The sequence below is a fragment of the Ambystoma mexicanum genome, chromosome 6p, assembly GCF_040938575.1.
Source record: "Ambystoma mexicanum isolate Mex_15411 chromosome 6p, UKY_AmexF1_1, whole genome shotgun sequence".
Taxonomy (NCBI): domain Eukaryota; kingdom Metazoa; phylum Chordata; class Amphibia; order Caudata; family Ambystomatidae; genus Ambystoma; species Ambystoma mexicanum.
Window position 1 is genome coordinate 803,584,897 of NC_090935.1, and position 24,272 is coordinate 803,609,168.

General features: G+C 46.4%; 1 protein-coding gene across 1 annotated transcript in view; it reads right to left on the reverse strand.

Moving 5' to 3' along the window:
* Nucleotides 1-24,272, reverse strand: part of CHD1 (chromodomain helicase DNA binding protein 1) — a 2,212,767-nt gene that overhangs the window by 1,977,920 nt on the left and 210,575 nt on the right. Inside the window, exon 4 of the mRNA XM_069625454.1 lies at nucleotides 15,389-15,505. Within this exon, the coding sequence (XP_069481555.1) occupies nucleotides 15,389-15,505 (117 nt within the window). The remainder of the gene's footprint in view (nucleotides 1-15,388; nucleotides 15,506-24,272) is intronic.

The following is a 24,272-nucleotide window of genomic DNA, read 5'->3' on the forward strand; positions in this document are numbered from 1 at the left end:
GAGATCCTACCTAATGCTTTCTCAGACCATTCCCCTGTGAAACCAAGACTATATCTGAGCCAGGGCAACGCTCGACAGAAACCTCCTTGGAGATTTAATGACCATATCCTAACAGACATGGCCGCTAGAGCCTCAATAGATGAGGCGATAGTCCATTACTTTGAAGAAAACAGAACAGAGGGCATGGATATGCACACAGTGCGAGATGCGGGGAAAGCAGTCTTTCGAGGCGTCATCATAGGGCAATCGATGGCCTGGGGCAGAACCCAACGAATGCACCGGGATAGGCTAGAGGGGATAGTACAAGAAAAAGAGAAGGCACATGCTACAAATGGGAATAGGCAGACGCTTTGAGATCTCAGTATAGCTAGGCAGGCCCTGGAAACCCGCATACTTAAGACAAAACAATACCATTACACGAGGGGCAACAAGGCGAATAAACTTCTGGCAGCGAAATTTAGGAAATCGGCAACCTGCAACTATATTGGGGCCCTGTAGAACTAAAGTGGGAAGAGGGAGGTCACGGAAGAGGGAAAGCCGAAGGAAATGGAAGAGTTTTTTTTTAGCAGGGCTACCACACCACATCAAGGAAACATCACCCAGCTCCGAGACTTCATAGAACAGGCAAGACTCCCCTGAATCTCAGAGGCAATGAGGGAAACATTAGAGAACCCCATATCGGCCCAAGAAGTCACCCAAGTCAGACGCGCCCTCCCAACTGGAAAGACACCGGGCCCAGATGGGTTCACCAACAGATTTTTTAACACATTTACAGGGTCCCTAACCCCACAGCTCACCAACCCGTTTAACTTTCTCCAAATCCAGGAAAATAACAGACTCCATGGCAGAATACACGACCACTCTGCTATTAAAGCCCCACAAATACACCGAGAACTGCACTTCTTAACGTCCCTGAGCCCTCCTGAACTCCAATGCAAAAATGTATAGTTTGTTTCCAGCCACGAGACTGGGCCAAGTCCTCCCGCACATAATCGAGGACCAGACAGGGTTCATTAAAAACAGAGGGGCCCATGACAACATTAGGAGGGTGGTTAACTTGATAGCGTTGGCTCAAAAACTCCTGGGGGGACCATCACTCCTTTCTCTCGACGATGGAGCCCCTTGCACAAATGATACAGAGTAGGTCATCCATAACAGGCCCACACATGAAGGCCACACACAAAGTGGCGCTATACGTGGATGGCATCTGGTTCCTCCATAATCCCCTTCAATCGATTCCACCTTTGCTGGCCGACCCTCCTCGACAGATTCCACACAGTCTCGGGATTTGGGGTAAACCATCGGAAGTCAGTGAGATTGGCAATCAATGAATCACCTACAACTCAATTGGCAATGAAAGCAGCCTTCCCATTTAAATGGGCAGATAACAAATTCACATACCTGGGAGGGTACATCAAATCACACAAGACCCTCATGGGAGCCATCACCACCAAGTTATGGAAAGAGACCAATGCTTCCCTGAAAGGTTGGGAAATCCAAGAAATATTGTGAATGGGAAGGTTCATAGCAATCAAAAAGACGATTCTTCAGAGACTCTTACTTCTTTCAGGCACTTCTGATCGCAATCCCTGACAAAGACCTACTGGACTTACAAAAATGATAGGCCAATACATCTGGAAGAAGAAACCACCTACAATCTCACGACACATACTCCAGAGATCGAATGGGTGAGCTGGCGGTCCAGTCAATACATTACTTCCGGGAAGCGCAGATCGCACAAATGTTAGAATGGGCTCTAAGAGATAGATGTTCCAAATGAGAAATGATAGAGCAAATCTGTCAGGGCCCCCTGTTGGCCTCCACCCAAGTCACCCTGGATACTTGGGACAAGCGCTGCGCACAACTGGGGGTTAAACAAAACGGGACTAGTATCTTTGTCACCAGTACTACAGAATCCGGAATTCTACCCATGTATGATGAAGGGCATATTCGCACAATGGGAATCACAGGGGACCCCAAGGCTAAATGCACAAAGACGGACTATCTTTAAGATATTTGCATCTTAATAGCATATGTGTGGTGTAGTTGCATCTAGAAAGTGCCAAATAGCATATCTGTGGTGTAGTTGCATTTAGAAAGTGTGCCTAATAGCAGATCTGTTGTATCTGCCAGATCCACAGACTGCCAATGACTTACACCATGCACACTTCGAGATCTGAGCACCAACCTAATTCAAGGCTCGACTCTAAATGTTGTTCTGCATAACATTTTAACATACTTGCATTACTAATTATTGCCAATCCCAGAGACAATGGTGATACCTAGCCAGCCCCACATTTAGACGGGTGTAACAATGTTAGAACGTCCCACTCCTAGTTGAATTGTGAATGATAGCACGTCCCACTCCTAGTTGAATTGTGAATGATAGCACGTCCCACTTCTAGTTGAATTGTGAATGATAGCACGTCCCACTCCTAGTTGAATTGTGAATGATAGCACGTCCCACTCCTAGTTGAATTGTGAATGATAGCACGTCCCACTCCTAGTTGAATTGTGAATGATAGCACGTCCCACTCCTAGTTGAATTGTGAACGATAGCATGTACCACACTTAGACATAATTGTGATAAATAGCATGTGCCCTAATAGCGTCACTGTGCCAATATGGAAGCTAGAGGGTATTCCCCAGAGTGTGTTAAAGTTGAATCAAGAAAGTGTGACCATGTGAAAGCTGAATCTACAAAGTGTGCCCTGGTTCATGTACTGTATGTATATTGTAACTGTATATTGATAAATGTATATATGTATGTATTATAAGTATGCACGAAGTATGCAACACAAAGGTACTTCTCAACGCTGTAACCGTATTCTTCAGCACCCTTCTACTCCTGGGTTTTGAGCGCTATACAACAAACAAATAATGGCGTTGCTGTATTAATGTTGAACCTAGAGAGTGTGCCCACCCTAATAGCGTCACTGTGTTAAAGTTAATCTTAGAAAGCATGCCCGAATAGCGTCGCTGTGTTAAAGTTGAACTTAGAAAGCGTACCCCAATTAGCGTCACTGTTTCAATGTTAAATCTAGAAGATATTCCCAACATCAATTTGTGTGCCCTAATAGCGTAATTATCTCAAAGTTGAATCTAGAAAGTGTACCCTAATAGCATCGCTGTGTTAAAGCCGAACTTAGAAAGTGTGCCCTTAATGTTGAACCTAGACAGTATTCCCAACATCATTGAGTGAGCCCCAATAGCGTCACTGTGTTAAAGTTCAACCTAGAAGCATCCCCATTAGAGTCACTGTATTAGAGTTGAATTAAGATAGTATTACCAACAGCATTGAATGTGCCCTAATAACGTCACTGTGTTAAAAGTTAAATTTAGAAGGTAGATTGTGCCTGATTGCATACACTTCACGGATTACCACAATATCACACTACTACGCTTACTCTCTCCTATACACCACCATTCAACTAGAACACAGCAGTACTACGAGACATTCGGTAAAGCTGTTCTCATACTAACATGACCCATGAAACCACCCATCATCCTAGTAAAACACAGCTAGCTAGCACACAATGGCTATCTTAGGCGTCACCTCAGGCCTAAAGCAGCCATAACTCAGTCTAGTTGTCAACCCTCCAGACTGAACACATTCAACTGATCCCAGCACCACACCTACCGCTAAGAAGCAGCTATCCTGCAACAACCACACCGGCTGCACACATACCTGGTGCGCCCACGCACTTTACGACTCTCTCTCTCTCTCAACCGACTTGAACTGCGTTTCCCGAGGGCATTCAACCTACCAGCGCCTTGAGATCATACCAATGATACATAAGGCGCTATAAAAATGCAACATAACATTCATAGAATGCAAAGAAAAGTTCCCCCTTCCCAAAACGGAATGCATTAGCTACTTCCAAATCAGACAGTGGGCTTCCAACAATAGAGTAGCCAGTGTGGGCACACGCCACCTCCCTTTACCCCCCCCCCCACACCCCTGATTGGAATCGAACTTCAGATCTAAGAGGGTCAAAGCACTCAGAAAATATCTAACTGCTATCGCCTACTGCAGAAGACCTCCTCTGAAAATAAACTTGCGTATAGGACACGATGAAAAGAAGATCCAGGGGAACTGACCACACCGGACTCACGGCAGAAAATATGGACCCGAACTGCCAAAAGCTCCAGTGCACTATGTACAATGAGTGTACGATCAAAATATGCTATGGATGGTACACTACCCCCACAGAGATACACGCAATCTCAACTGAATGTTCAAAGCGCTGCTGGCATAGGTGTGGCCAGCTTGGGTACTTTATACACATGTGGTGGCAGTACCCCAGTATACAAACATATTGGTAAGAAATCAAGTCAAAGATCAAAGAAATCACTGGGGCTACACTTCCTTTGTGCCCGCACATCGTATTGTTAGGGGATGTGCCAGAGGATGAGGTGTTCCCCACATCAGGCCCCAGTGCAGAGTTCATAACACAGCTGCTGTTGGCGGCAAAACTGAAACAAGCAGGTTTTTGGAAAACCGACAAGGGAGCGATCTTATCATATTGGTGGGTTAAGATCTGGTAAATTGTGGCCATGACTGCATATACAATGGGTCGCATGACAAGATTCTAACGCGCCTGGACCCATTTATAGAGTTTGTACAAGAAAAGGAACATATGTTTTTTAGGCCCCAGACGTAGAAACACTTCTTACAGGACTAACACACTGGCAGAGAATGGAGACATCTTAGAGAGAGGGGTATGTTTAACGAAGAATGCTGAATTCAGATATAGGTGGGAGGCAGAAAGCAGTTTGGGACACAAAATGGAAACAATCGATTTTATTATGCTCATTTACTCGTTAACCTTCATCTTATAATTTAAATGGGGGGGATATTATGGGAACGAAAAATAGGAAACGAAATTTCAATGTACTTATTGCAAACGGTATGTTGATGTTGACGTAATGAGGTGTTCATTGAGATTTCAATAAAAAACTTAAATGGAAAGCAATCAAGATGAATGTCCTCGCCAGGGCTCCTTTACATCTTTCAGATGCTCCTGACTGAGGTCCCTAGGGGACTTCTTGCCTGAATACGTGTACATTTGCTGGGCTTCCTGTGGAAGAAGGCTACTACTAGAATTGCATACAAGACTCTTGTCATCCCAAGGGACAGTGTGTTGTGGGTGTCCCGGATATAGAGACATACTATAGAGCAGCGCAGTTAAGGGTAGTGATAGATCAGCTGGACCTTTGGACTACCAAACATGATCCAGGAAGATTCCAATGATTGAGCACTAAACATAGGACTGTTGCCAGTGTTCTTATCTGCAGCTAAAAGGGGTAATTACAGAGAAGGATGGGGTGAAACCTCTCCAGGGAGCCAATTACCTTAGAAAAGATGTTGATATGGGGTGAGGGAGTGGGCAAACAAGGGAAGTATTTCAAAACTGTATGGCTCATTCCTGGGAGCTGCACCTCCTGACCCAGACACACTTAAGATTAGTTTACATTGGTACGCCGACTTGGAAATGAAGATAGATAACAGACTAAGGTACCTGCTCTCTGATCAGTGAACCACACTTCCACAGCTGCTCACTACAGGCCCCATTCCCCAAGAACCTCAACAGGTGGCAATACCCACTACAGAGGCTCGCCCAGATGTATCCTGGGAACAATCCACGCTGCTGCAGGGGATGCCAAGTCCCAGGCACCTACTGGCATATGCGGTGGTCATGTAGATATGTGCAGACGTATTGGCTGGAGGTGCACTCATGGATTCATGACTTGGGGGGCCAGGAGCTGAGTTTAGATCCCTTATTGGTTCTCTTTAGGATGTATTTGGAGGGAGAGGACCCCAAGATGCTACAACATAACCCATAATGTGCTCTTAGCAAAAAGGGTAAATTTAGTTTAGGCTTGGGAGAGGGCTACTGTCCCTTCAAAACATGAATGGGTTACAGTGTGGTATGCTTTTGTAGAGAGCTCAAAACAGCCTTGATGGCAGAAATGGTTTGTTTCAAGTTACTTATAGCGTGTACATTTAGCTCAGTTATGCAAAGACCACACCCGGTTTCTTTTTTCTTTATGATATCGTTCTCTTTTAATGGATCAATACTTTTGTGCGATACAACATGTCAAAAATATACTGGGGAAAAACAGGGGAAACCAATTGGAAAGACTGCTGCATCACCAATCTGTGTTCATAAATCAAAGATGTTCTCTGGATGCAGCAGCCATTACTGTGGCATGCCAATTGCCCACAAAAGCTGCTGGTGGAAATCCGCCCCACTGTGTTCTATGAAACGATACTCAGAAGTTCAAACAAAAATAGTCCGCCATTGTTTCTTATGAGGAAGTCCCATCTTGGAGGTTTGGTGATGGAACTTTGGTGACCCTCGGTGTGGGCTTTCTTTGAGGAGGCAAACCGAGGCTGAATACATGTCTGGACCATTAACACCACAGTGCCTGCTGTGCTGGGAAAGCCCAAACATGTCAGGAAGGGAAACAATTCAATTCCAACCATCCAGTTGATACTCTGGGAAATGGCAAGACTTCACTGAAGCATCAGCATTAAGTTCACATCTCATACATACTCCTGTAGCGACAAGTACATTCCCATGAAGACCAATCGTACTAAGAAGTGCGTTGTCACTCCAACTGAAGACAATTTGGAATGCAAGGCCAGTCATCAAAGGCCAACTGACATTTTACTGCATGAAGATGATCTTTTTCTTAGGAAAGTGGTTGTGAATAAAGAGGAGACTTACAGCTGGTATCTGCTCGTGGAACATCCGCAGCAGTACCTCATGAATCAGACAATATAAAATCTGCGAATTGGTCTGCAAGGTTACAGTGAGCATTCGGACTGCTTACCTGTTCCACTGTTCACACGCCCAATATTATGTGTAGGTACGCAACACTCAACCAGATAAAGGAAACAAGAATGTGTGCATCAACAGCATAGTATGAACCACAGACTGGAAACATGTGAATCAAAGATGGTGGCTCTGACTTTTGAAATGTTACATGCCACAGCACATATGGCAATTAGAATCAACTTCTGAGTTACTTATTTGAAAGACGCAATTCCAATGAAACTCAAGCTTAAAGTAGGAGTTATCAGGCGGTATCTGATGCCTTCAAGGCGTTAGAGCATCGCGTGTATGGCGTGTGCAGGAGCGTGTATGGCAGTGTAGTGTGGAGACTAAAGGTGAAAACTAGTTGGCATAAAAGTAGAAAGAAAAGTTGGCTGGGCCAGGAGCTATGAGGAGTAGTAAGAGGAAAGAACAGAGCATGGAGGGGCATCAGAGAGGAAAAGCAGCAAGTGATCAGGAGGAGGTGAAGAGACAAGCGATAAGAAAGTGGTGAAGGAGACCAGAGAGGAGAAAGAAAAAACGTAGATCAGAAGATGGAGGTGGCCAAACCAAGAGGCAGAAAGCTAGGCGAGTGGTTGAAATCCAAGTGCTGGGAAAGACTGCAGCAGGGTCTAGGACCAGCAGCAACAGGGTGGAGTCTAATAACACCAGGACCACACCATTAACATCCAGATGTACGATGCCTGGCTCACATCGAGCACATAGGGCAGGTGGCACAAATTGCATATCCAGAGAAGAGACCATTAGAATGTATGCAAAAACCAACAAAAAGAGTGAAAAATATAGGTGCTGGGGAACTTGAACCCAAAAAGATAGTTACTTTGTAGAGAGCCAAGGAATAGAGGGTAGAACTAATCGTTTATAGTTTTCCAGAAAGCCCGATTTGCTCATATTTTGGGATCATTGAACACAAACTTTAGCTTCAAGTTTTCAGTTTATCGGTCAGCCAAAAGAGGGCCTTAAAACAGTAATGTTTTAACAGTTCTACTCTGATAAAGGTGGCTTATTGTTGGACAGAAGTGAACATCTTTTCACAAGGTTAAGCTTTGTAATCAATCAAACGGAGACGTATATGAGAGCAATAGAATAACTGCCAAACATTCTTTATAGTCTACCCGACCAAAGAAGAAAAGGAACACGTTACTTACCTGTAACTGTTCTCCAGCCTGGGTCTGGCATGGATTCACATGCTCATGAATCTTCCCCGTCAGGCTGGGAATCCTCCGTAAAGGAAAAGAAAATCAGTTTAATTTCTGAAATGTGTTTCTCCTAACAACCAATCACTGAGCTCTTGGTCATACTGCCCCCATCCAATGACTACTTTCTACCTAAGTCCCTCCTCCAGCAGCCATCTTCAGATTTGGTAGCACGTAAAGTGGCAGGACCACCAAGAAAAGAGCCACAGTGGGGTAGGTGGGAGGGTTCGCATGTGAATCCATGCCAGACCCATGCTGGATGACAACATTCACAGGTAAGTAACTTGTTCCTTCTCCAACATGGGGTCTGGCATGGATTCATATGCTCGTGAATAAAGAACACATAGCAGTACACACATGCACAACTACAGGAGGTGGCAAGGCTCAAAATAAGCATCTCTTACCTCCTCACCAGGCTCACCTTCAAGCGAACAGGTTGTGCAGCACTGCGTAAAATCTTGTGAAGGTGTGAGTCGATCTCCACATCACATCCCCGCGGATGTCCAGCAGGGGCACACCAAACAGGAACGCCGTTGTAGCAACGATAGCTCTGGTAGAGTGGGCTCTCGACGACCAGGCAGGGGTAGGTTTGCCAATCGGCGACAGTGGATGATACACAGAGCCACCTGGAAACGGAAGCCTTGGACAGGGCCTTCCCATGGTTCACAGGATCAAAGTTCACAAAGAGCTGAGCCGTTTTCCGGAAACTCTTCGTGCGGGCCACATACAACTTCAGCACTCTGGCCACATCCAGCCGGCAACGAAGGTGTCGGAAAAAATGCAGGTAACACCAAGGGCTCGTTTAGATGAAAGTCTGACGGCACCTTGGGCATGAGGGAGGGGTGCGTCCGCAGCACCACCCTGGTCTCGTGGAAAGTCAAGTAAGGTGGTTTACAGGAGAGTGCCTGGATCTACCCCACTCGTCGTGCAGAGGTGATGGCCAAGAGAAAAGCTGTTTTCCACAACAAAAACTTAAGTGGTGCAGAATACATAGGCTGGAACGGAGGTCCCATGAGCCTAGTAAGCACACATTGAGCTCCCACGGCAGTGACAGACTTCACCGGCGGGAACAAGCAGAATAGTCCCTTGGCCAATTCCTTGACCAATCGGTGCGACCACAGGATGGTCGTCCTGGGGATCTGGGGTAGCGGGAGATAGCCGTCAGATGAAACTTGATGGAGGCGTGGGCCAGTCCCGATTTGGCCAACGAAAGCAAATATGGAAGTACCTGGTGAGCCTTCACCCTCAGTGGGTCGATCTTCTGGGAACGACATCAAATAGCAAATCTCTTCCACTTGAGTCCGTAGCATTTCAAAGTAGACTATGCTCTAGCCTTGGCAAGAATTTCCTTGCAGTCTGCCGGGAGATCGTAGCCACCGAATTCTAGCGCTGCAGGAGCCAGGCCTTCAGGTTCAGAGACCCTGGATCGAGGTGAACAATGGCGCCTCCTTCCCGGGCGAGAAGATCCACAACCACTGGCAGCTTGACTGGTGGTGCCGCCGACATGCTGAAAAGGTCCAGGTACCAGATCTGCCTCGGCCACGTCGGTGCAACGAGGATCATCCAGAAACGACACTGAGTAGATTAATGGCTAAGTAACAACGGCAACGGAGGGAACGCATACAGAAAGAGGCCTCCCCAAGGGACTGAGAATGCGTCCCCCATGCTCCGCTGCAGGGGAAACCTGCTGGCAAACCTCTGGCACTTGGTGTACATCACCGTCGCAAACAAGTCGGTCTGGGGATTGCCCCATTTGCAGAACAGATTCTCCACAAGGTCCTGCCGAAGCTCCCACTCGTGGCACGAGCGAAGTTCCCTGCTCAGAGAGTCGGCGACCATGCTCTTGACCCCGCCAAGATGAAACAGGATGAGGAACATTCCCTGAGCGGCGGCCCAATGCCATAAGTCCTGCACTTCTTTGGAAAGCGCTGGGTACCTGGTGCCCCCTGCTTTTTGATGTAAAACATCATGGTTTTATGGTTTGTGAAGACCTGCACTACTTTGCCCTTAAGGGATGGCAGGAACGATTTGAGGGGGCCAAAACACTGCCCATATCTCCAGCACATTGATATGCAACGTCTTTTCCTCTGGCAGCCACAGGCCTCTGGTGTGAAGACTTCCGATGTGGGTTCCCCATCCCTCCAGGGAGGCGTCCGTCGTTAGTCTCTTGATGAGGTGGGGCCTGGAAATCCACGCTTTTGGTCAGCCACACCATCTTATCGCCCCATGGAACCCCTCGTCAAGAGTGTTCTTGTCCTGGAAGCTTCCGGACACCTGAATCCAACAGGTGTCGAGGAACTCCTGCAATGGCTGCATCCGAAGCCTGCAGAGTCAAATGGGATAGATGCATGACTACATCATGCCGAGAAGAGACTTGGTCCTCACTGTGGCGATCTTCAGAGCGAGCAGCTGTTGCACCTTACCCAGGATGGCCTCCTCAGACGGTGACGCAGGCATGACACTGTTGAGCTGGGATCCCTGGAGCAGCGCGTCCTGCGATGGAGTCAAGCAGGATTTGGCATAATTCACTGAGATCCCCAGATCCGTCAGAAGGCAGACGGTTCACGGCAATGCTCCTGGAGCTGGCCCGAATGAGCCAATCGTCCAAGTAAGGGTAGACGTGGATCCCTTGCAATCGCAGATGTGCCGCCACCGGCGCCAGGAACTTGAAGACCCTTGCCGCCGACTTCAGTCCGAAGGGAAGGGCCTTGAATCAGTAATACTTCCCCTGAACGACGAAGCAAAGAAACTTGCGGTGTCCCTTGTGAATTGGGACGTGGAAGTACACATCCTCCACGTCCAACTAAGACAGAAAGTCTCCCTCTTCTAGCTGCCGAGCACATGTTGAAGAGTCACCATTCAAAACTTCTGGGACTTTAGGTATTTGTTTAGTCCAAGGTCGAGAATGGGCCTGCAGCCCCTGGTCTTCTTTCTCACAAGGAAGTACCTTGAGTAAACTTTAGCCCCGGAGCCACTTTGGGACAAGCTCTATCGCCCCCTTCTTTAGCATGGCCCGAACATCCAGCAGCAGCTGAGAGACATAGATTTCCTGACAGGCCACTGGTGGTATTTGGGGACACTTCTGTTGAAACTCCAGGGTGTGTCCGTGGGCAAGAGCGTCCAGCACCAAACGGTCGGTGGAGATGGTCCTGTAACGCTCACCTAGTATCCACGGGGACGTCACTCAGCCTGTTCCGACCTCAAACCCTTTCCTGGAGTCTATTAGACTGGAGACTGGGCCTGAAACACAGGATTGGTAGAGTTCTCCCTATTGTCTGTGTGCTTGAACCCCTTCTTCCCCGGGGTCCAACCCTTCCCTTTGATCCACAGCTCACCTTGTTTTCTTGGAAAGTGTGCTCTCCGTCCTGCTTTCAGCGCAGGGGCGCGTTGATTGATGCAGGCTCGTTGCTGCCTACTTAATTCACTGGCAAGACCGACAGGTAAGTATGAGTCTTTTGAACAGTTCCTAACTTCATTCCTTTCCTTCCTTAGATGATGGCCGGCGTCCGGGGATGACGATGTACTGCTGAGATGAGTAGCGCTGAAGATGAGTGAGAGCGCGATGCGACCCTTTCGTATTTGTATTGAACGGAGTTCTTTTTCTGTGTCTTTTAGGTGCTGCGACGTTTTCAGCGTGGATGCCGGTTATGAAGAAGAAATGCAGTGAGTAAGCACGGTATGCAGCGCCTCTAGATGTTTCCACGCTAACCTGGAGTGTCTTTTCCCTCTTGCAGATGGATGAGAAGTACCGGAGACAGAGTTCCCCCAGAGTGGCTGGGATTCAGGTAAGCGTTTGAAGCTCGTACAGTCTTTAAAAATAAGCAAAGATTTGCTGAATGCTTACTAATGCCTTTTGTTCTTTTCCCTTTTCTTTAGGAAGAGGCGTGCCGGGATGGGAATGACACCGCTGAAGATGCCCGCAGAACAGAAGGAGCGATGAATGATGGGCAGAAGCGCCGCAAGGTAAGGCTGTTCCTAACGGTTTTCTTGCAGGAGCTGAGCGCAGAAGAAAGATGCAGGCCTACTGGAGACCGATCCGAACACAGTGTCATGCTGCAGGTGCAGAAAACACAAAGCATGTTTCTCAGCCGGGGCGTGGCTTAAATAGTCTCTGGGTATCCCAGGTGTCTCTGGGCTGAACCACACCCAAAAGACTAGACTGCACATGCAGTTCTGGGAACCGAAATATGTGGGGGCATCCATCTTGTCCCCATCAATGCAGTACAAGTCCAATCCCCAATGTTATCCTATGGGAGTGAGTGAGTCTGGTGCCACAAGCGCCAAGTCTGACTCCAAGTGGGTCTTTGGCGGGATGGAGAGGCCCTTGAGGGCCATGTAGGTGATCGTGGCCTGGCTCTAGCCTGACATCTTGGAGGGCTGGGGACATGAGGGGCAGGAATCATGACAGCCCTGCACACGCCGATGAAATTCGCCAGCCGGCCTCCCACCGGGGTGCACAGGTGGGGGCCCGACGTCACAGCTGGTTAATTCCTGCATGGACGTCGACGGGCCGCCTTGGGGTCCCTGGTGAAGACTACGTCCTCCAAAAGCCTTGGAATGAGGAGCAGTCTGGTTGGCGGTACGAAGAGGAGCTCCCGCCATAACCCTTGGAAGAACGGGAGACTTGCTTCCTGGGGATCGAAAGGACGGCTGTAGCTGTGTAGTGTGCCCATGGCACGAGCCGCCTCCGTGTCCGCCTTGATGGCCTGTAGAGACTCATCTACAGCCTTCCAGATGAGATTGTCTGTCAAAGGGCATGTCCAAAACCCTCGTCTGGACGTGCTGTCGAAAGTTGGTGGCCTTGAGCCATCCACGACGACGAAGGCAAATGCCGTTGCCCATCTGGCGGAACCCTGCGTCAGCGATGTCCGTGGCCACCGTGATGGCGTGGTCCTACGCCACCTCACCTTCTTGCAGAATCGCCAACGCCTCCGACCTCTTGTCGTCGGGAAGGAAGTCCATAAGGGGAGCGAGCTTGAACCACAGCTCCCAGTCGTAGCGCGCTACCAGAGGGCGTTGGCGGCCTTGATGGTCGTTGCTGCAGAGTAGATAACACGTCGTCACATAGCATCCAACTTCTTCCCCTCGCTGTCCGGAGGAGTGGACACTGCAGAGGAAGAATCGCACGAGGACTTCTTGGCCACTGCAGAGACCACCGAATCCGGTGACGGTTGAGACTGCAAGCACTTTGGCGCAGAGTTCGGCACCCTGCATTTGTTCTCTAGACGGTCCCTCTTCCATGGGGCCGTTTAAGGGTTCTTCATGAGAGACAGGCCTTCGTCCCAAATGTCAAAGAGTGGGACCAAAAGGATGGTCTTTCTCTTCGCCTCGCGGCGCTGGTACAAGAAGTCATCCTTCTCTTCTGGCGCGAGCTGGAAAAGCTACGAAGCTCTGGAGATCATCACATGAAACAAGCCTATCTCATCTAGCAGGGAGGATCTGTGTGGCGGCGACGGGCGGTCCCCCATCCCACCGTCGTGGTCGTCACTGTGGGGACGAGAGGGCGGCAAAGGGTGTCAACGAGGCAGTGGGTGCCTCTGCCTCTTCTTGGCCGGCAGTTCCCCATTGCCAAAATGTCAGCCGTCACCATCGGCGTAACATGCATCCTCCTCTGTATCTCGGACACCAGAGTAGTAAGAATGTCCACAGAGAGGTCTCTAGGGGGCAGCTGAGGCAGAGGGCAAATAGGAAGCTGGGGCACAGGAAGAGAGCCAAGGCCCTAGTCTTCTTGGGGCTCTCGTCACCTTCCTCAACAGTATCTTCCTTGTCATCGCCTTCATAGTCGCCCTTGTCGGCAACCTTGTCGTAGGACCTGACCCTGACGTTTACTTGATCGCCTTTCGTCCTCCTGGATGGCCTCGAGGTAGACAAGCTCCTCCTCTGAGGAGATATCTGTGCCCTGGAGGACCTCCGTGCCCTCCCCCTTTCTTCGCATCCAGAGGGGACAGTCGCAGGGAAATGACTGACATCTTCTCTGGGGTCTTCTCAATGGGCTGTAATGAAGACTCCTTCCTGGCAGGGAGCGACACTCTTGCCTTCAGAGGTGCACCCTGCGGGTCCGCCTCTGCGGCCTTCGAAAGGGACACCACCACCACCTCGATGGAAGGGGGAGCCTTTGTCGGGTGCACCTGGGCCTTCACGGCCAGGACCGGTCCCTTGTCCTGCTTGGCCTTCTCCTTAGTGGGAGGGTTGGAGCATTGGTCCCCCTTGGCCTTCTCTGTCGAGGACAGGCTGGCTTTGGACTTCTCCTTGGCCGTCTCTGGAGCCACCTTGAGTTTTCCCGGATGGTCCGACTTCCTCTTGGACAAAGATCCTGAGCCTTGGCTGGTGACCGAAGTTGCTGGAGACAGACGTGCCCTGGCCGGCGGAGAGCCCACCACAACGGCGCTCCCGGTAGCAATGGACTAGTGGTGCTTGGCCCTTTATTGAACCCTCTGCGGGAGGGGCGTCCTGAAAGGACTTAGAAACCCGCTCAGCATTTCCGGATCCAGGAGAGGCATGCTCCTGGGACCCACCCAGTGCAGAGGCCTTGGTCTGAAGCCAATCATTCAGCCGATTGCGCCGATCCTTCAACGTGCGTGTCGAGAATTCAGGGCAAAATGCACAATCCTCCACATGCATCGGGTACAGGCAGTAAAGGCACTGGGAATGTTTGTCCGAGAAAACATTCCGTAAGCCGCAGTCGGAGCAAAGCTTGAAAAGGGAGGTGGAATCCTTCTGTGACATGCTGCATGCGGCGTAGGCCTGAAGAATCTTCTGGACGCCTCCACGAAGAAACTGAACGAAATCCGCCCTTGAGGAGCGCTGAACAATCCAAAAAACGGGTCCCCGTTAATCGGAAGGGTGATCCATGGAGCACAATGCGTTATTGACCGAAAAATAGAGTAATAAAAACTCTTCCGAAAAAGCGAAAAACTCAGTAAAAGCTCGAGAGCTAAGCACAAGGACTCCCAACACTTGAACGTGCCGTAAAAATCATCTGAAGATGGCTGTCATCGGAGAGGCTTAGGTAGAGGGCAGTCATTGGCTGGGGGAAGTATAACCCAGAGATCAGTATTGGCTGTTAAGAGAAAGACAGTTCAGAAAATACACTTTTTTTTTCTTTACCTATTAGCCCCAGCCTGACGGGGAATACTCATGATCATGTGAATCCATGCCAGACCCCATGCTGGAGAAGTATAATTTAGGCAAATATTGTTTTAATAATTTTTAAAAATATGTTAAAACAGGAGAAAATTACAATGCACTATTAAGAGACCATAATACAGTGTTAGCCATTTCTTTCCTGTACAGCATACTGAAGATTATCAAAAGAAATTAAATGTAAGTCATGACAATTTGCCAATTTACCTCTGCTGATTCGCTGTCAGTTGCTGTATGTGGCTGTGGTTGATGTTGGAGTTGCGGATGTTTCCTGAGCATGGCTGATCTCTGAATGGCCAAAATACTTGGACTGGATTTCCAAAACTGGGAAAGAAAGAATATCTAAGTCCATAACAAGAACTTTTAAGAGCTGCAGTTGCTGCAATAGTTGGACAGTGTCAGAAAATGTGTTTTTAATTTTGTTACATAGTTTAATCTTTCTTACTACTAGAGGCTCATTTGGACATCGCTTTGGACTTCTTTCTTTCGATTTGCACAACTACCAACCATTTTTTGGTACATTAGAGCATGCTGCTTCTCTTTCATTACTTTCTGCAGCTAGACTACCAATTAAAGCCATGAACCAAAGTTATGCATAATACGCATTTTCATAGACTGCCGTTTGAAAGTCAGCAGTTTGTTTGCATACTTTTGACTGAAATCGACCAATTACATACACATATGTATGTGTAGATAGGGTATGAGAGTAGTGGGGTGGGGGTTGGGCTAGTGAGGGGTATGGACGGAACTCCCATTTAACAAAATTATTCTTATTCGTGTCAACTAAAAGTGCACGAACCAACTGCTGATTTACAGCAATCTATGACAATACGTAAAACAAGCTTCCACATATTGCAGAAACTACTATACCGGCCTCCTTGACAACTTTATTTCTTCCAACCCTAAGAACCTGGACAGGGACTGAAGTGGAAAAAAAAGGGTGGCACACTGCATGGAAATAATCCAGACACCCTCCAAATGCCACACCATAGACTATGGCAACTTTCAGTCTTTTCAATACCTGCCCATCAAAATACAACCAAATACAAATAAATGCCTACAACCTCCCAGAATGGAGACATCGGATGACCACAGCCGCTAACCTGGCAAATAAAACATTGATGATGGGTGATATCAACTTATTGTTTGTGAACAAGCCTGCACAAAGGATCTTAAACTTGATTAACAGTTTATTAACAGTTTGGTCTATGATCAGGTAATCCAGGGCCCCCACACATACCAATAGCCAGACTTGTGAATTTCTCTTCACTGTAAAATGCAACATTTCAAATACCTTCGTCTCCCCAGTGTCCTGGTTGGATCATGCACTCATCCCATCAAGCATGCAGTCTCCTGGATAGAAATATCCCAGTAAGGTATACGCGGACCAAGAACATATTTCGCGGGCATAAAAAGAGAATCTATGGCACAGTTCAATGCCTTGTTCTCCTTTAATCCATCCCCATTCTGCCACACATGGCAATGACCCAGAAAAGATTATCATCAATTGAAACACTGAGCCCTAAGGCAGTCAACGCCATTGCTCACTCCAAATCAAAATGAGTAAAAGCTGTGTGAAATGTCAAACAGACTGTTTCATCACCTCTTATTCTTCATGAAAAGAGGTAGGCAACAAAACTGAGTACAATTCCCAAGAGCATGAATCCAAAAAAATTTCTCCAACATATTTTAAAGTACACATGCACAACTAATCAATTAAAAGGCACTTTCAAGCAAAAGCCACCTCAATTAGGCAGTCAAAAAACACAAAGAACGGTTGGCCATTTACAACGAGGGGGTCACCCTAAATCAAAGGACTACCTCAATGGAGTCCAGACCAGAGTCTCCTGGCAAATCTGCTGTTTTGGTCATGTCCACAATGAAAGTGATAAGAGCACAAATCCCCTACACCAAGGCCAGACACGAAAGTCAATGTCCAACCCAGCTTTGAACCACTTTTTAAAGTGTTCCTACCCTTGTGAGCAGAAGATAGTGAAAATGATTAAGCCTTCCAAAAGCACAAGAAATCCCTTGCTCAGGACATTCTAACCATGAACCGTTAAACTTCTCAGGTTTTCCTACGACTGAGCTATGCAAGCTGTCCCTCGACTAAGGCATCCTATCACCCTAGCAAACACAAGAAGTCCCAACACAATTACTTAAAAAGAAAAGCCTAGAGCGGACTCAAATATCTTCGACAATTACTGCCCTAGAAAATGAGCTCAAACCATAACTTAAAAAAAAAATTAAAAAAAACAAAAGAAAAGTGCAGTGAAAGGTCATTTTCCACGACAAAAACAGACTTGTGATCAGCAGAAGCACAGACACATTGCTATTGGACGCCTAGAGAAGATATCCTACACAACCGAGAGAAAACGCATAATGGCCATCATCCTGCCGGATCTGACAGCTGGCTAAGACATTTTGAATCTCAACACCTAGATGGACAAAACTTGAATCCTAAAAGGGACTCAAAGTAAAGGCAATGGCCGGGTGCTCCTCATTCCTATGAAACTGCACAGCCCTGATAGATCGGATTCGTTCTCCACAACTCCACTTAACCTTCTCTGTGGGCACCACATACATAGCTCATCCCTTTTGCCAGGTCTTTCGAACACCGAAACCAGCCCTCTGAGAAATGTTGCACCTCTGATGCATGGTATTAAACACCACCACCGACTCCCGGTCCTGGCTCTGCTTTGTGCAGTGGTCTCCTGCGCTGTTGGCATTGGCACCAGTTGGCCAACTGCCGCCCTGCAGCTCTTATTCCAGCTGAGCTCTCTGAGGCAGAGGGCAGGAAGCTGTTGTGCATTCTGAGGTCCCCCGCTGCATGTGCAGTTTGGCTGTTGGTGGTCATTGAGGTTGCAAGTATGGAGCCTGGATGGTGGATGGCTGGCTCGGTTTGCCTCTGCTGCTGCCCTTGGAGGTGCTGTCGTTGGAGGAGCAGGTGGACTTTCTTTTTGTGCAGTCTATGGCTGAGAGTCTGACTTGTGCGCTATTTTTTGTGACTTGTCCAGGTTGTGCTTTTGGGATTCTTTAATGTACCTTAAAAACCCCACCTGCCAATTTCTTTTCAGCAGGGTCCCAGGACATGCTGAACTTTTATAATGTCTCACCTCCACCAATATTTATTTTTGGTTTGGGGCTGGTTGGTTTTGTCTTGGACAACTCCTCGTATCACTTGACCTTCACTTCAAGTGACTTTTTGGACTACCATTACATTTCCCTTCTTGTTTTTTTTTTTTTAAAGTAATTTTTCTCTTATTTTATCCTGTTGTATTATTGTCATCTTTGTATCTACTGAATAATTTCACTTGGCGTAAGGCCCTATAGAAGTAAAATAAAATACAAATACACCAAGTTCAGGATCAACCTAAACAGCAACAACTCCATTACACCCAGTGGGCCAACCACATGACTTGCCTAGCTGCAATTCAGACCTAGATAAAGAAGAGCCAACTTTGCTTAAATGCAGGAAAAACTGAAATCTTTCCAACTATCAATAATTCCCGAGCTGTGGCCCTCTCAATAGAGTTCTTGCAAAAGTCTCCAGGGGACATTAAGCAGTCATATCAAAAACGTCCCCCACCTACAATATTTAGAGGGAAAGGACTAACGCATCTCTAGTGTTTTTCATTTATTTTCCTCATTTCAATTTTGGGAGCATTATATATATTGGCCGCAATATGGCCACAGGGTACAGAGTCCCCCATGGACAGCAGTGAGAGCACACTTGTGTTCTGTGTCTCAGCCGGGCATCAATCCAGTGAAAAAAGTAAAGAAACAAGGGGGTTACTTTTGATAAACATTTCTCATTCTTGCAACAAATTTCTTCTACAGTGAGTAACAGCCAGCTCACCTTTCGTTTAAGAAGATTCTCCCATCACTCGTGATGAATGACGAGATCAGTTACATCTGGCAATGATCATGTTTAGGCAAGACCACTGAAATAGTCTACTGCTGAGCCTACCAAAAATGAGCCTCCCAAAAAATAAATTGCCCTTCTTGCAGGCAGTCCTGTGGATTCTGATTAGGAGGGCTGGGCATGTCGCTTCAGTTGGTCCTCATGATTTCAGCAAGATAAACCCTTCTCGGAAACCTTTGACACTTTCGGAGGAAGGGCTGATCGCTTGTGAGCAAGACCCTTGGTATACCAAGAAGAGCCTAGCTGGGGTGGGACGCATGTCTATAGCAGAAGATCTGCATTAGTTATGCAACCACACAAGCAATTTCCCCAAACTAGGCCGTCTGAAGTTAAGACAGGCGTGCTGTGTATGATAACTGTTAAGTCACAGGAATGAGTGCGCAAAAAATCCTTTGTACGAACGAAGACACTTGAGACAGGGCGTGCAACTAGCTGCCAATGACTATACAGATTTTTGTCTTGACTATGTGCCAGCTATTGAATGCAATGTTAACCAAAATGTATATCAGCTGTATTAACTTTAAATGCTTAGCTCACTCCTGCACAGTCCTCTTGAAGAGTCATGCTCTTTCGTGAATGCTTAAATTTAATAAATGGATGACTTGATTTATTTGGTCTGAGTCTTATTTGTGGGGTCCCTTATACCAGGTTGGGGTGAGCAAAAGGTGTATCCTCAATTTGGCTGACCACGAAGGGACCCAAAGGTGTGATAGCCCATCACTGGGTGAGGCCTTTCAGGGGGAGGCTGGAGGGGTAACAGTATCGGGGCCCCAACGAAAAACCGCACCACTGAATGCAAAAACATGCGTTGCCCTTCCTCCGACAGTCCCGCCGGACGACAGGACAGCAGTCTGCCACTCTTCGGGTTCGATAGACTCCTGACGGAGACCCCACAAGAGTTGAGTGTGAGTAGGAGGAACGGTTGTTAAGGCCGTTGGGACAAGAGTATCAGTTTTATGGTATGTATTATTGTTGGTCTGTTTTGTAGACTAAAAGGAAGGATGGATGTTTGATGTGAAGGACTGGTCCGGATGTAAAGGGTGTAAATGAAACAAAGGAGATGGGGAATTCATTGTCAAGAAAGGAGGGGATGGCGGAGGGAGTTGGCTAAAGCCCAATATGCCACATTAGAGGGTACCCCGGCATTTCAAATGTTAATTAAGCACAGGTTAAATGCAACCTTGTTTATGAGACAGTGGACAGAATATACAAAAGATTCACTCCAACATAAGTGGGGGGGAACAGGGCACATGTGATTTGGACAGCATTGGCCTAGTAGAAATAGAATTGGCAAAGTGACGTGTCCGACCAGCACAGTTTGAGACAATCAGGTTGTGGAGGGTCTAGGCAATTAGGAGGCAGAAGGCACAATAAAAACAGAGCTGTTTGTTTAATTGGAAGGTGCATTGGAATCTATCTGCCATTGACTGTGTGCCTAGCAGCACTGCGAGCCGAGCTCTTGCTGCCTGCCCTGCTTCCTGGAGGAGGCGGGGCCTGTCGAGCACACGTGAGTGGTCACGTGACTCTATCCCCGCATAAATTGCCGGCTTATCCACCCTTGCGGCGTTAAGCCCTGGAGGAAGTAAGGGCTGGAGCCGCTGTTATGCTGTTCGGCTGTGATCTGTGAGTGATCTGGATCGAAGCCCTCAGCTGTATTCGATTAGTTCTCAGGGTTTGGGGTGGAGAGTCGGACTCTGGCAGCTCCACAAGCTGTCGGGCGTTCCCTTCCCTGAAAACTGAACAACTGCCTTAGACTATTCGGATGAATGACATTGCTTCTTGAAGAAGGGGAATAAAATTTTTTTTTTTTTTTTTTAAACAAATCCACCCTTTCTAATTGAAATAGTAATCCAAGTGCTTTTCTGGGTGGCGTATTAAATGCGCCGACGCTTTTACTATCTTAGATCAAACAAGCTGGCGGCAGCTCCATCTTCTTCCCCACCTCTTGCTTCTCAGAAAAGGAAAGTAATGGGCAGTACACCGCGTCCACAAGTGACTTCAGCTTCCCGAGTTCCTAAAATTGCAAGATCTAAAGCAACAGTAGCGTCCCGCGATATACAGGAGATGCTTGCCATTATGGGCAAAGATAAAAGGGCCTGTAGCAATGATTTACCCGGTAATTGTGCTATGCCCGATATTCCATCTTCTATAATGCAGCCTAAACCCAAGAGCTCTATTTCAGATATAACTATGTTGAAAGATAGTGAAATTCCAATACAACCGGCTCCTTTGACAGATCCCTATACTGATCTGAGAAAATCACCATGTGACAAAGATACACAGGCTACAAAAGAAGTGAGCACACAGTTGCCGCAGAGTGATAATTTTATGCCCATTAGCAAGCCTTTAGTTACACCTGGGTCAAATGGTTTATTAACTCCTGCTGCTTCGTGTATTCCTTCTATGTGTGGTACACCTTTTAATCCTACGGTTATAGTATTGGCTGATGAGTTTATAAAGGATCAAGACAAACTTAATCACTGTTCTAATTCATCCTTTATCGATAATAATGTGGTGCCTGAGGCAAACTACGAATTACCAGAAATCTCCCACATATACTCTGATGATGAGAAACATATGTCCGTATCCTCATATATAGCGCCTACTCCCAGACGGTCTCATACCATGCCGAAACCCATTCTTTCTGCTTCCATGCCCTTGCCTTCTTTGCCCCCTCCATCTACTGCATGTTTGTCTTCCACAATACTAATTGAAATCACCTTGCATGCTATGAATCTGGCTATATCATCATTGTTTAAACTATGTGAGAACTTGGATGAAAAACTTAAAATCCAGGATAAACAACTTACTAAATTAATTAGATGGCAATCACAGCTACGTTTACAACAGTTGAAATCATTAAATGACATTGCTCCCATTTCTCCTAAAAAATCAAAGTTATCTCCTGCTAAATTATTACAGCAGAAAGCAACCAATGATTCTCCATTTAATCCATTGGAGAAACCAAAATTGATCATGGAAAATACGGCTACATCTGTCCAATGTACCCTTCCCACATTTCCATATATTATTCGAGAACCTCATTCCCCTGTTGAGAAGTGTGCTCCTGTATGTCCATTAACTAATACTGTGTTGCCCTCACCATCAGTGAATGTATTACAACCGTCTAAAGAACTATTCACAATTTTTTCGGGTGCTATCCCGGCTAAACAGATTCATACAAGCCCCTTAAGAAAGAAAACAAAAAATCAACCAAAGCAGCATATTCCCTCCTCGATCGCCAAATCATTCTTGAATGGGCTAAAACCACCTGCCAAAAATAAAATGACCATAGCTGCTAAAGCAGTACGGGATAAATATGCAAAAATCGCTGCCGAGAAAAGCCTAAAAGGGCTTGCAAATGTACAACCTTCAGCTGAACACTCGCCCCTAAATAATATTGTGGCCTTGTTTGACAATGCATCTGCTATAATTGATAATCACCCGACATTAATCACTGCTCCAAGAGTGAAGGATCTATTGGATACTGAATTGTGTCTAAAACGTTCAGAGCTGCGCAAAGAAATAGACCTTTATTTAGAAGCTAAAAGCTTTAAACTTCCCCCAGCTGAATCTAATATTAGTGATGGATCTAAAATTAAAGATAGTGCTCTTCCTCAAATTGGAGCCAATAAGCCATCTCAACTTAGATTACCCTCTACAATAAAATCGGTACCACAGCTGCCTTCTCTTCCTTCCTTGGCAGTTGCGAATAAAATGGATCAATGTAATTTATCCTCCATGCCTCCAACCTTAGATCGTATCATAGCTTCAGCCATTGAACAATACATGTTAAAATATCACCAGACTTCTGATAATAGCGCTGTTACATGTGATGAAGGCGGGCAGAAATTACCTTCATCTATTGCTACTTCGAATCTAAACCAAACTGTATTTGCTGCCTCTAATTTAAAGCAAATTCCATTTGCCCTTACTGAACAGGTAAGCTCCCATGCGATACTCACCTCGAATTCGGAAAGTACTCTAAATAGACAGAAAAAACCTGATGTAAAAAAAATCTCCATTCACTAATTATCAAATGTAGACCTTTGCCGTATCATTCATATGATTTGAATCGTGCTAGCCTTTTAGCTATTTTTGGTGATATATATGCATTGGAGGATATTAATTCTGGTGATATTGAACAAGTTGAATTCTTAAATAATAACGACCTGTCTTTAGTGCGAATCTGGCTCCGCTCAAGAGTGGTTCTAAATACTCTTTGGGCCGCTCGCGCAGCCTTGTGGGATCTGGGTTTTGAGCTTGCTATTGACCATCAAAGAAGCTCTGCTATTTCAGTCCCATATAAAGATGCACAAATAACATTGGTTGCCTCTACTAAAGCGGATTCGAGTGGTTCACAATGTAAACAACAGTGTAAATGTCGGTGTTCTACCTCCCAAGCTTAGCGTCTCCCCTAGTAAGCATCTTTCATTATTAAGCTGGAATACTAGAGGCTTCAAACATCTTTTCTCTGATGCTGCCATTAAACTAAGAGTACAATTTTATATTATTACAGGAAACATGGCTAACTAACTGCCCGTCGTGGGATGGTTATTATCCCATCCTAAATCCTGCTATTTCTGCTATTAAAGGTCGAACAATGTCTGGTCTGTTAATGATGCTGAAAACAACTCCATCCATGAGTGTTATCTCACATGAAATCTTGACCCCGTATATCCAGTTAGCTCAACTATCTATTGACGATTGTCAGTATTCTCTGATTAATACACATTGGAATCCAGTTGCTCTCTCCACTGATTCCTATTTGCGCTCTTTTGAACGCTTATGAGAAAAAATATATCAATACAAGAAACAAATGCATATAATTTTAGCGGGAGATTTAAATCTCCATTGTTTAAATAATAGTAAAGTATTATCTGACGATCGAGTACGAAGCTGGAATGCGTTTATACAATCGAAAGATATGTTCATGGTAAATGGATAATTTCCTGAGGACTCTCCTCCCCATCCGACATGGAAAAGGGGTAGTTCTGTGGCTACTATTGACTTCATTTATGTTAGCCGTTCCTTGTTCTATCTCCTAAAAGGGTTCCAGGTTCTGCCATCTTCGGTTAGTGATCATAATATGTTACATCTCCACTGGCCACTGAACTCTACTGATCAAAGAATTGCTCCACTTGTGACTCCTATAACAATGGAAGG